Source organism: Oryctolagus cuniculus, chromosome 3 (assembly GCF_051225735.1).
Source record: "Oryctolagus cuniculus isolate XC-2025 breed Fujian yellow rabbit chromosome 3, ASM5122573v1, whole genome shotgun sequence".
NCBI lineage: Eukaryota > Metazoa > Chordata > Mammalia > Lagomorpha > Leporidae > Oryctolagus > Oryctolagus cuniculus.
The window spans coordinates 122,132,074-122,144,949 of NC_142869.1; the positions used below are offsets into that span (position 1 = coordinate 122,132,074).

The 12,876-nt window shown below is 52.4% G+C and overlaps 1 protein-coding gene across 1 annotated transcript in view; it reads left to right on the forward strand.

Annotated features, from left to right (window-relative positions):
• Positions 1 to 12,298, forward strand: part of ERCC3 (ERCC excision repair 3, TFIIH core complex helicase subunit) — a 30,372-nt gene extending 18,074 nt beyond the window's left edge. The window contains exons 11-15 of the mRNA XM_002712415.6: positions 4,242 to 4,338; positions 5,373 to 5,490; positions 8,747 to 8,865; positions 10,323 to 10,475; positions 11,889 to 12,298. Of these exons, the coding sequence (XP_002712461.3) occupies positions 4,242 to 4,338; positions 5,373 to 5,490; positions 8,747 to 8,865; positions 10,323 to 10,475; positions 11,889 to 12,020 (619 nt within the window). The 3' untranslated portion in view covers positions 12,021 to 12,298. The remainder of the gene's footprint in view (positions 1 to 4,241; positions 4,339 to 5,372; positions 5,491 to 8,746; positions 8,866 to 10,322; positions 10,476 to 11,888) is intronic.
• Positions 12,299 to 12,876: the final 578 nt, after the last annotated feature.

The window sequence follows — 12,876 nt, forward strand, 5'->3', positions numbered from 1 at the left end:
GTTGTGCGTAGCTGGGAGAGCTGCTTCCTCACATCTGGGCTCCAAAGCTGCATGAGGTTGGCTTCTGGAGTTTCAGGCTGGGAGAATGCTATGGGCAATGATGAGGCCATACTGTCTGGGCAAGGAGCTGGATGGCAAAGGGGGCTGGGCCAGCATCCCAGGTGTGGACTGGCATCCAAGAACTTCTCAGTAACACCCAGCATGCTCATCAGCCCATAGCCCCACCCCAGTGCGTGTGCTTCAACCTAGCTGTGGCCAAGTTCCTGCCACATGAAGAGGAAGAGTCTTCCCCAGATGGTGATGCCGGGCCGCAGGTGCTGCGTCGGAGTAGGCAAAGTGCTCCGTGGACACAGGCCATGATGCTTTTTGTGAGGGCAGCAAGGGGTGAATGAATATAGACCAGCTTCTCCTTAGCAAGCTGGATGCTGGGCATACTGTACGTATGTTTTATTTATTCCTCATCTCAGCCATACCAGGAGGTATTCCCATTTTATACGAAGGAAAACACAGGCTTAGAAAGATTGAATTTCTGGGGTGGGCTTTTAGCAAGGTGGTTAACACTGTGGGATGCCCGCATCCCATATTGGACAGAGAACCCTCATCTGCTAGTTCACTATCAAAATGCCTCAGACAGCAGGGGTTTGGCCAGGCTGAAGCCAGGAACTGAAACTCAGTCTAAGACTCCCAGGTGAGTGACAAGGACTCAAGTACTTGATCATCTCCTGCTGTCTCCCAGGGTGCACATGAGCAGGAAGCTGGAATTGGAAGCAGAGCTAGGACTTGAACTCAGGCACTCTGATATGGGATGCAGGTGTCCCAACCCAGTGTCTAAACCACAAGGTTCAACGCCTGCCCCTGGTTGCTTTTGCTAGGTTTGCATATACAATGATTCCTCCTTTCCATACTCTTCACGTAACCGTAAATTCCCTTTGAGCAGGGTCAGGTAACCCCTCAGTTCTGGTTTTCTCTGTCCAGTGGAATCCCCACCAGCACTCCACCCTCCTGCTCTGCTCTGGCCTGGCTATCATCATGGGGCTTCCCTTGGAAATCACCCCATGAATTCCCTGGGCCCCTATTTCTTCATCTCAAGTCTGTACTCTTCTCTTGGTCACTCATTGGATGGAGCACATGCCCCATTAGATTCTTGAGAGGAGGGATGCTGGAGGGAAGGTTTGTAAGACTGAATGTTCACAAGTGCCTTTACAGAACTTTGCATCTGATCAGCAAGTTGACTGGGCCTTGGAAGCAATATTGAAGCTTGCAGTGAGGCTGCTTGGAAGTCTGGTGCTCTCTGGTTTCTTTCTCTGTGACTGGTAGTGGTGCTTGTCTGTTTTCCTTCTTTCAGGAGGTGATTTTTTGGAGATTTCAATCAATCCTAAGTCTAGGATGGTCTTTTTTCTTTCACTATGATAGGTACTGAAGCCCCTTGTTTTCCCCTTTTTAATAATAAAAATAAAATCTATGAAATTTTTGTTTATTTTTACTTAAGAGGCAGGGAGGGAGAGGGAGAGGGAGAGGTGGGGGGGGGAGAGAGAGAGAGAGAGAGAGAGAGAGAGAGAGAGAGAAAGAGCGCACTTCCACTCTTCACTCTCCAAGTGCCTGCAACATCAAGGGCTGGGTCAGGCTGAAACCAGGAGCCAGGAAATTCCCGAGGCATCCCTAGTGGGTAACAAGAACCCATGTACTGGCGCCATCAACTGTTGCCACTGAGGGCGTGCATTAGCAGGAAGCTGGAATTAGAAGTGGAGCTGGTACTCAAACCCAGGCACTCGAATACAAGATGCAGGTAGGCATCCCAAGCAGTGTCCTTTTTTTTTTAGAATCTTTTTTTTGACAGGCAGAGTGGACAGTGAGAGAGAGAGAAAGGTTTTCCTTTTGCCGTTGGTTCACCCTCCAATGGCTGCCGCGGCTGGCGCACTGCGGCCGGTGCACTGCGCTGATTCGAAGGCAGAAGCCAGGTGCTTCTCCTGGGCTCCCATGCGGGTGTAGGGCCCAAGCACTTGGGCCATCCTCCACTGCACTCCCAGGCCACAGCAGAGAGCTGGCCTGGAAGAGGGGCAACCGGGACAGAATCCGGCGCCCCAACCGGGACTAGAACCCGGTGTGCCGGCGCCGCAAGGAGAAGGATTAGCCTGTTGAGCCACGGCGCCGGCCCCCCCAAGCAATGTCTTAACCCCGGTACCAGATGCCTGTCCCACTCAGGCCCTCTGCATCTGGAATCTCGTGTCCTTCTGTTCTGAGAATTTCTGTTTCTTCTTTGTTTATCATCTTGTGTATGTTTTCTCTGTTCTTTCTTTTTGGAATCCCTTGTCAGATAATAGGTCTTCTGCTCAACTTGTCCAGTTTTTTAATATTTTTTCCTTTTTTTTTTTTTTTTTAATCTTGTTGCTTTCTCTTTTTTTGAAGATTGATTTATTGAGTCTGGTCTGGTGGCCCAGCAGGTTAAGCTGCTGTCTGCAGTGCCTGCATCCCTTATCAGTGCTGATTCGAGTCCTGGCTGCTCCACTTGTGATCCAGCTCCCTGCTAATGCTCCTGGGAAAGCAGTGGAAGATGGCCCAAGTGCTTGGGCCCCTGTGCCAATGTGGGAGACCTGGAAGAAGCTCCTGACTCCCAACTTTGGGCTGGTCCAGCCTTGGCCGTAGCGGCCATCTGGGGAGTGAACCAACAGATGGAAGATCTATCTCTGTCTGTCCCTCTTGCTCTATAATTCTGACTTTCAAATAAATAAGTAAGTCTTAAAAATAAAAAAACAGTTTGTTTATCTGATAAACAGAATCACAGAGAGAGGGGAGACAGGGATCTTTTATCCACTGATTGGTTCCACAAATGGCCACAATGGCCTAGGCTGGACCAGTCTGAAGCCAAGAGTCAGGAATTCAATCCAAGTCTCCCATGTGTGGCAGGGACCCAAGTACTTAGGCCATCGTCCTTTGCCTTCTCAAGTGCATTAGCAGGGAGCTGGATGGGAAGCAGAACAGCCGGGACTTGAACTAGCCCTTCTGCAGGGGATGCAGGCTTGCGCTGCACCACAACAGCTTTTTACTTTCTGTCTTTCTCTAGAGCCTGACTACTTTTCCTGAGTTCTTTCTTGATAACTGTTCTTGCCGTGTGAGCACACAGTGTCTTCTAAGAGGCTATGAAAACTTTTGCAGCTTCCTTTTGTGCCCTGTACTGACTCTCCTTCAAGTTTGTTTTGTTTTGTTAACCATCTCATAACGCAGCTTTGGGGAGCAGCAAAAGCAGTGCGTCCTGGACCCTTAATAGGCATTGCCCAGGGCATTGATAGGACTGGATGGACGGGGGTAATGGGGACAGCCATACTTGGGCTGTATCGCCTCAAGCTCTGGAACCTTAGTTCCCCAGATAAAAACTGGGGCCTAAGCACTTGGGCCATCCTTTGCTACTTTCTCAGGTAGTTAACAGGAGATGGATCAGAAGTAAGAGCAGCCAGAACTTGAACCAGTGCTCTGATATAGGATGCTGGCATTGCAAGCAGCAGCTGACCCCACTGTGCCCCAGCACCTGCTCCCTTTTACAGTTCTCAGTAACATTGATGGGATGGGACGGTTGATTTATTTAATGTCATGCCAAGCCTAGAGCTTGGTCCTATATGCCTGGTACCTGTCTTTGTCCACCTCTTTGCTGTTATGCTGGATAGCCACATACAACCCCTAGCATATGCAAGACAGCAGCAGGGGTATGGCCTTCCCAGGTACCGGGGTATGGTGACCTCTAAGTAGGGGAGCTAGGAATTAAAAATGTTTTATGTGCAGTATTGTGGGAGCGCAGCAGGCAAAAGTCTGAGGGTTCTTCTCCCCTTCCTGCCCATTACTTAGGGAACACTGTGTCACTGGGGGGTTAGTTTGTCAGGCCTTTCGCTGGGAGATGGGCGGATGGCAGTGTTCTCTGCTGCTCCCATCAGTCTTGAAGAAATCCAGGAGTTCTGCTTGTTCAGGCACCGTGTCTAAGTTAGGGGTGTTGAAGCAGGGAACAGCGCATTCCAAAGAGAAGACACAGTGAAGGAGGGAATTCCGGAGGGAGTGGTGGGTCTACACCTAGAATCAGAAGGGAAGGGCTGCCAGTGGTGGTCTGCAGCCTGTGGGTTTGTGGGCTCTGATGGGCCAGCATGGCCAGGGGCTTCTGGGAGAGCCTCGCTGAGCACTTTTCCCCTCTGAAGTGCTTTCAGGATAACTGAGGTGTGGTTCAGCGATAGCTGTAACACAGCTTTTTTCTTTCCTAGACCCTATATTTATGGCCCCACATCCCAGGGGGAAAGGATGCAGATTCTCCAGAATTTCAAGCACAATCCCAAAATCAACACCATCTTCATATCCAAGGTCTGTGTTGCACAGCAGGTGGAGATGAGACATTGGGGCTGGGGGTAGACTGATTCCTGGACAGTGGGTTCAGGTTTGTAGAAGCAACTTCCGATGCACATTTGCATCCCCACATGCAGGTGCTGGTGGTTGGGGGTGGGGGGAGGGATCTGCCTGTTTTGTAGTAGAAGCAGCAGGTTTAGGATTTTCATGAGTCTGTAAAGGCTCTTTGCCTAACTCACATTTTTCCCACCTCTTTTGGAGATTTAGGAATTTTAAGTTGCATTTCCTTTCCAAAAAGACAGAAGTTAACAAAAATAGACATTTGAATGAGGTTCTCTGTGACTCTAGTGGCATCCATCCTGTCCCCTGGAGTGCCCAGGAGGTAGGTGGCCAGCGTCAGCACAGACTCATGCAGACCCAGCTCTGGACAGCTTTGCTCTGCCTTCAGAGCTGTGGGCCTGACACTTTAGAACAGTTGCTCAGATTCAGACCGGCTTAGAAGCCAGGAAACTGAGACTCCACTGTGCAGTTGAGCACTAGACCTCCCTGTCTACGGCTGGAACCTTGAGATTGGAGCCAGCCCCCCAGTCAGGGTCTCTGGGGCACTGGCCTCTCCCAAGTTCTACATTGTTCCTCACATGCTGCTGCTGCTGTTGCCCTCCAGGTAAGAGGACGGGCTGGTTTTGTGCAAACCTGTTACTGTATCCAAAAACATACTGTTCCATGTGCATCCCTGCTGATCAGGCCCCTCCCTCGCAGCAGGGCACAAGGTGCTGAGACAGGAGGTGACTGTGGTTCAGTGGTGCCAGTGATGCTTTCTGGTGGCTTTTAGGAGAACTCAGGTTAGGGCCTAGAGGCCCAGAGAGACCTTTCTGGGGTCCCATGCCGCCCCCTGCCTGCATCAGAAAGCCCCTGTCCTGGAGCGGAGAAAGATTGTTTTTTTTTAACATTATCTGCAGGCTTTCCTTCAGTTCTGGGCCAGTGGATCTTGTTTCTCATTCTGTGTCCTGTGTCAGCACCTTCCCAGACTCACTGCTGCCTCGTTTCTCTAGGTAGGTGACACATCGTTTGACCTACCAGAAGCAAATGTCCTCATTCAGATCTCATCCCATGGTGGCTCCAGGCGGCAGGAGGCACAGAGGCTAGGGCGGGTGCTCCGAGCTAAAAAAGGTAAGAAGTGGTTTTGGGGGAGGCCATGGCTGCTGATCTGCTCGGGTCTTGCATGTACGGGACCCCAAAGCACGGACCGGGACCCCCACAGCATGCATTGGGCATGCATATGTGGGTGTCTTCCCATGACCAGGGCCTGTAATTCCCAGGGCGGTGGTCTGAGCTGAGTGGTGCTGTTGCTAGGGAAGAGGCTGCCAGGGATGGGGCAGAGCTTGATGGTATAGACACAGAAGGGCCACCCTTGGAAATGGGTGGCTGGAAGCTGCCCTGGGTTTGGAGTCAACAGGAAGGGAGGGTGTGGCAGGAGCAGCCTGGGCAGCCACAGGATGGCACAGCACTCTTTACCTGTGAAGAGCCTGGGTGGAGCTGGCAAGCAACCAAGTACAGTGGCACTGTTGCAAAGGTTTTGACTGGGGAGGGGCAGGCTTCCTGCACTCAGTAACTATAGTAACAGTGCCCAGACTGCCGTGGGGAGGCGCTTCAGAGACTGACTGCTGCCAGGAGATGGCCCCATCTCTCCTGCTGGGACCAAAGAGCCAGGCTTATCTGAAGAGGCATCTGGACTATTGGGATGTTTGAAAACAGGAAGGTTAGTGGGTATATCTTGAATCTGTACCTTACTCAGATGTTTCTAGGAGACAGCTCCAGGATTATACCTGAAATGGAAACAGGGCTAAAAGTGGAAATAGCATGGATTTGGGTACCGGATCTGCTTTGTGACCTTGGGCAAGTCATTTCCTCTGAGCCTTGGTTTTTCACATCAGAGTAGGGGTAACCATCTTACCTTGCAGGATTGATGGGAGGGTGAGCTTACATAGCATGGGCTACAGCTGGCTGCCCAGTGCACAGTTGTTTATAAACTGTCAGGATGTCACTGCTGACAGGTGTGCAGCCAATTCATTGCTTGCTCCTTAATCTTCTTAAAACAGAAGCAAATCTGATTTGAAAGCTCCTTTGAATTTGATTAGAATTACATTTTCTTACTCCAAGTATCCTTTTTTTTTCCTAAAGATTTATTTATTTGAGAGGTAGTTGAGTAAAATAGTATAAGAGAGACAGAAAGAGGTCTCCCATGTGCTGGTTCACTTCCCAGTGGCCACAAGGCCAGAGCTGTGCCAATCCGAAGCCAGAAGCCTCTCCCACGTCTCCCAGTGGATGCGGGGGCCCAAGCACCTGGGCCATCTTCCACTGCTTTCCCAAGCCATTAGCAGGAAGCTGGATTGGAAGAGGAGCATCAGGGACGTGAACTGCACACACATGGAATGCCAGCACCACAGGCGGAGGCTTAGCCTACCACGTCAGAGCGCTGGCCCCTCAACACAGTATCTCCTGAGATCAGACATCCGGTCCCTCTATTTGCCACTGTGAGCTGTAGGAAGCAGTTGATACAGCAGCAATGTACGCATGCTCTATCTGATGACATTTGAACCGTGAAAGTAAAAGTGTTCAGATTTTCCTGAAAGACAGGTATATTCTGTCCTAGTTTCTGTGATAAGTGTCCCTGTTACAGAGGCTTTCCTCTCTGAGCTGTTTTTTTCCCCAGCAGTTTTGTTGAGATAAAATTCAGAGATTATACAATTGCTTCATTTTGAGTATACGGTTCAGTGGTTTTCAGTGTATTCTGAAAGTGTAACCATTACCCCAATCTTTAGGATATTTTCCTCACCCCCTGAAAGGAATCCTGCTATTCAGTAGTCATTCCTTGTTTCCCATTCCTCTGCACCCCCAGGCCCAGGGACCTGCCCACCTGTCTTCATGGCTGTCTGGACAGTTTGGAAGTAGAGGCGTACAGATTGGGGCCCCTGTGACTTGCTGCTTTTGCTCAGCGTAATGGACTACCCATATTGTGCCAGTATCTCATTCTTTGTTTTTTGCTTATTTGAGAGAAAGAGCACCCTCCTGTCCACTGGTTCACTCCCCAAATGCCTGCAAAGGCTGGAGCTGGGCCAGGGCTGGAACCAGAAGCTGGGAACACAGTTTCGGTCTCCCACATGTATGGCAGGAACCCAGGTACTTGATTGCTGACTGCTGCCTCTCAGAGTCTGCATCAGCAGGAAATTGAAGGGAGGAGTCAGAGCTGGGCCTGGAACCCAGATAGTCTGGTATGGGACACAGTGTCTTAGCTGGCAGACTAAATGCCTGTCCCCCCCCCCACCCCTTTATTTTTTTTTGGACAGGCAGAGTGGACAGTGGGAGAGAGAGACAGAGAGAAAGGTCTTCCTTTGCCGCTGGTTCACCCTCCACTGGCCGCCGCAGCCGGCACGCTATGGCCAGCGCACCGCGCTGATCCGATGGCAGGAGCCAGGTGCCTATCCTGGTCTCCCATGGGGTGCAGGGCCCAAGCACCTGGGCCATCCTCCACTGCACTCCCTGGCCACAGCAGAGAGCTGGCCTGGAAGAGGGGCAACCGGGACAGAATCCAGCGCCCCGACCGGGACTAGAACCCGGTGTGCCGGCGCCGCAAGGCGGAGGATTAGCCTAGTGAGCCGCGGCGCCCGCCTCCCCTATAATTTTTATTGCCACATAATATTCTGTGTGGACATACCACATTTTATCCATTCATCTTGACTTTTAGGCCATTTCTACTCTTTGATTTTAGAATAATGCAAATCTCTGTGGATAGATCTTTAGTTTTCTTGGTCTTGCTTATATGAGTGTGCCTAGGAGAGAAGTTGCCTGGTCATGTGCTGGTAACTGTGTTAACTCAGCGTTTTGGTGAACTGCCAGGCTGTTTTCCAGAGCAACTGCCACATTTTACATTCTCACCAGAAGTAGATGACGGTTCCAGTCTCATGCTTGACCACAGGAATATGTCTTGCTTTTTACCTCTACTGTGGAAGTGGGAGTAGATGACAGGCCACATGTGTTTGCTCGCCTCTCCCTGATGATCTGTGGTGCTGATGTCTTTCCCGTGCCATTGGCCATTTGCACACTGTCACTGGAGAAATGTCTTTACATGCTTTGCCCGCGTTAGAGTTGAGTGATTGGTCTTGTTGAGTTTTCACAATTCTTGACGTAGTCTAGAACAAGTACAGGCAGGTCCCGTACCGGATGTGTACTTTGCAGGTTGTCTTTTCTCCATCTTCATGGTGTCCTTAGCATGAGAGGCTGCCATTGTGATGGAGTCGTGTGCAGGGTCGAGGTGACCGTGGCTGCCTGCCGAGCTTCCCACGCCAGTGCTGCCCAAGAGCCTCTGTGCTGCGGCCTTCTAGTGGCTCCTGTTGTTTTCCTGACTTCTCTCACCTTCTCCCCACAGGCATGGTCGCAGAGGAGTACAATGCCTTCTTCTACTCGCTGGTGTCCCAGGACACACAGGAAATGGCTTACTCTACCAAGCGCCAGAGGTTCTTGGTAGATCAGGGTTATAGCTTCAAGGTTGGTATCTGTGTGGCCTCTGCTGAAACCAGGACCAAGGCCTTTTGGGTACCCCGGCCTGCAGGAGAAGTGGGGACTGTCAGCAGCAGTCTGGGACAGCCCACAGGCAGGTGGTGGGCACTGGGATCAGAGGCCTTGCTGCAGACTCTCTTGGAGTGTGCATGAGTTACTGGGGCAGTGTCAGCTGGCACTGAGTCTGAGCGTCTTGGGGTCACTTTCTCAGGGGGTGCCCCTCCACATGGCTGGAAGAGCTCTCCCTTTAATCAGCTGTTACACCCTGCGTCTCCAGGCCTCAGGGCCCTCTTACTGCGAATCAGCCAGTGAGTAGTGGGGAATTTTAAAGCTTTCACCAACTCTCATTGGCTGAGGCATTTGGTTTCCTTCCTGTTAACACATATACTGAGTTTATGGCAGGATTTAGTGTCCCAGAGGCCTTTATTTGTGACATGGATGAAGAGTCCTGGAAAGGAAGGAAAGAGCCTTTGTGGTTCACTGGAGAACTCTCTGGAACACACAAGGTCCCCAGTTCCTGGTCTTGTCAAAAACTACAGGCCAGGCTGCCTTTCCAAATAGAATAGCAGTGGGGCAGGGAGGGGCCCTTCACAGAATCAGCTCCACTCGCTGCATGGAGAGGTAGGCCTGGCAGTAAGTTATTCCCATGGAAATGAAAACCCAGTCTCCACCGTGCTGTGTACTGTTCCCTTGCCCTGTTAGAAAAAATCTAAGCCAGCGCCTCAGCTCACTAGGCTAATCCTCTGCCTTGCGGTCCCGGCACACTGGGTTCTAGTCCCGGTCGGGGCGCCGGATTCTGTCCCGGTTGCCCCTCTTCCAGGCCAGCTCTCTGCTGTGGCCAGGGAGTGCAGTGGAGGATGGCCCAGGTACTTGGGCCCTGCACCCCATGGGAGACCAGGATAAGTACCTGGCTTCTGCCATCAGATCGGCGCAGTGCGCCGGCTGCAGCGCGCCGGCCACAGCGACCATTGGATGGTGAACCAACGGCAAAGGAAGACCTTTCTCTCTGTGTCTCTCTCACTGTCCACTCTTATCAAAAATAAATAAATAAATAAATAGATTAATTAAAAAAAATCTAGTCGATGAATTCCAACATCCTCTCTGTTTTGGGTACTTGCTCCCACTGGCAGCCCTGGGTGCCATGCGCAGCACAGCCATGGGCCCTGTGCAGAGGCACAGCCTGAGCCCTCCAGTCTGCTCCCTTCTTGTGCGAGGGAGGTGGAGGTTTCCAGATCCCCAGGCTCCTGCTACTCTGCTATATGCAGCCATCAGATGCTGTGGGCTGGGGGCTGGCAGCTCCAGCCTCCCTCGTCCCTTCAAGCTCCCTGGGCAGGGCCACTCCCACAGCCGCTGTGTGGAACAGCACGGAAGGGCTGTTGCTGGGAGCCACCTGGCTGGCTGGGCTGACAGCAGAAGGCAGAGTGCTTCTGGTTTGGGCTTTGCAGGTGATCACAAAGCTAGCGGGCATGGAGGAGGAAGAGCTGGCGTTTTCCACTAAAGAGGAGCAGCAGCAGCTGTTACAGAAAGTGCTGGCAGCCACCGATCTGGACGCTGAGGAAGAGGTGGTGGCTGGAGAATTCGGCTCCAAGTCCAGCCAGGTGAGTGGGAACAAGAGGTTCCGGTGTCGGTGCTCCTGAAGGGCAGCCTTTTTCACGGAGTCCTGGGGGTGTGTGTAGGGGCCTCTGGGATTTTTCGGAAACACTTGAAGAACACAGGAAAATAGAGAAGAGAAAAGCAACCCTTGTTAACCATATGGTGCATGTCCCCTTGCCTCCCTATGGCTGCGCACAGCCACCCCCCTAGGGGCTGTGAGTGGCCTCCTTCACATCCCAGTCTGCCAGGAGGGCTTGCCAGTGTCTTGACGTTGGAGCCTGGATGGCAAACAGGACACCTGGGGCTCCTCGGGGTCCTGCCAAGGGAGCAGAGTGGCGTGGGCCTGTGATTGCCATTCTTGGCTTTGGCCTTGGCTGAGGCAGCTCGCCACTGATTTCCTGCTCGGTGAAGGAGCTGAGCCTTCTGGCCTGTGGGATGGGGCTGCGGGTCACCTCATGTGGCAGCTTCAGCAGAGTTCTCTGAAAATGCTCAGCCTGTCGCTTACTCTGCAGACACTGAGCGTCTGCCATGTGCCAAGTGAATACTCTAAGGTGTCCTTAAGGGAGTATCTCAGTTAATTCCTGGGGAGTTCATCAGGCCCTTCCAAGGAGATCAGTGCAGTGGAGTCAGGTGCTTTTGAAATTCTGCTGGTGTTGGTGCCAGAGGGCGAGCCATGGCAGGCGCCGGGTGAGGACGAAGCTGCTGACTAGAACCCCTCAGGACGCCTTCCTGCTCTTAACAGGTCCCCAGGTGGCCTCGCGCAGTCCCTGTCTCAGCTTGGCCCCCCGAGGTGCAGGTGCTGCACACGTCCCCTGTGCCGCCTGCCATTGTGTGATGGGCTCTGGGTCAGCCTCGGACTCAGTAAGGTTTCTGTTCACTCCCACCTGTGAGGGCGGACATGGTCATCCCCGTTTGACAGCTGAGTTCACCGCAGTGCAGACATTCAGTACTGGCCCAGGGTCCCCGAGTAAGAGGTGACCAAGATGCAGACCAGAAAGACTCGGCTTTCCCTGAGTCCAGGCCTTACGGTAGCACCTTCCAGGGGCTTCTCTCCTGTTGATGGCCGTTTCTGAACCTGATTTTTGGAGAGGCAGTGTGACAGTATGGTTATGGAGAGAGGCTGGAGCCCACCTGCCCAGGCTCAAGTGCCATCTCCTTTGGAGCTGGGCATCCGCATTTGTGCCTCAGCGTCCCTTCTGGAATATGAGGACTGCCATGCTTGTGAGGTTAGGTGAGGTCATGCCTGCAGGTACACGGGCAACGCCTAGAACCGAGCTCGGCCGTGGTAGGTGGTCAGTGTTACTGTGAATCACAGAATGCGTTAAACTTAGGCAGCTTTGACTGAGCTGATGGGGACTGTGAATGTCGTACAAGGACCGTCTTTGCCCCGACACTGATGCCACTGCCCCTCCCCACAGGCATCACGCCGCTTCGGCACCATGAGTTCCATGTCCGGGGCCGACGACACGGTATACATGGAGTACCACTCATCCCGGAGCAAGGCCACCACGAAACACGTGCACCCCCTCTTCAAGCGCTTCAGGAAGTGACGCCCTCGCGGCCTAGCTGGCTGAACCCCGACCCCTGGCGCCTGTACTGGGCAGGGATCTTGAGTGCATATCCACGTGCTGTTGTGCAGTGAGCCCAGCTGAGCCAGCCGGGGTCTGCCACCTGCTGTGTGTTCTGCCGTGTGCTCATCAGGGTTTAAAAACTAAGCAGACTGTTTAGACAAATGAGGGCGTGGGTCTTTCCTGTATATTAAAATTTGTAATATGTAAGGTATATTTATCTTCATGTTCTCCTAAAGCATAAACGGAACATTTTGCCACTCTTGGCTGTGAGGCCTTTTTATGCCTTGGCTCTGTCGTGGGTTGTGTTCATATGACCACCATCCCGCAGGGTACAGAGGAGTAAGGTGGAGCCCATCCCCTGGGCACTGCTGGAGAGACACAGCCCACGCACTGCTGGGACAAGCCCTAGGGAACCTGGAGAGCGCATCCAGTAGAGGGAAGAGCCCAGGCATTTAGCCATGGTCTCCATCCCTGGGTAGCTCTTCTGGGTTTGGACTTGGCCTTCAATTTCCCTCATAGCCTGGTCTGAGGTTAACACTCAGGATGTATAGGCTCTCCAGTCGCTGCCAGGCATCCTCCCTTGGGAAGCCATTGTGCACATGGCTCCTGCAGGGGCTGCTTCTTGCAGGGACCCATCTCTGATTCCTCCCTTCAAACAGCATAAATGCCACTAGGTGGCTGGATTCCTTTTCTAGTAGCAGTTTCCTGTATGCTCCCCCTTTTATTCTCCCTCCCTGTCTTTCGTCTCTTCCTCCTTCCTTCTCTTCTTCCATTCCTTCCCTCCCAAATGTACACAGTGGCCTTGGACCAAAGCCGGGAACTCAATCCATGTCTC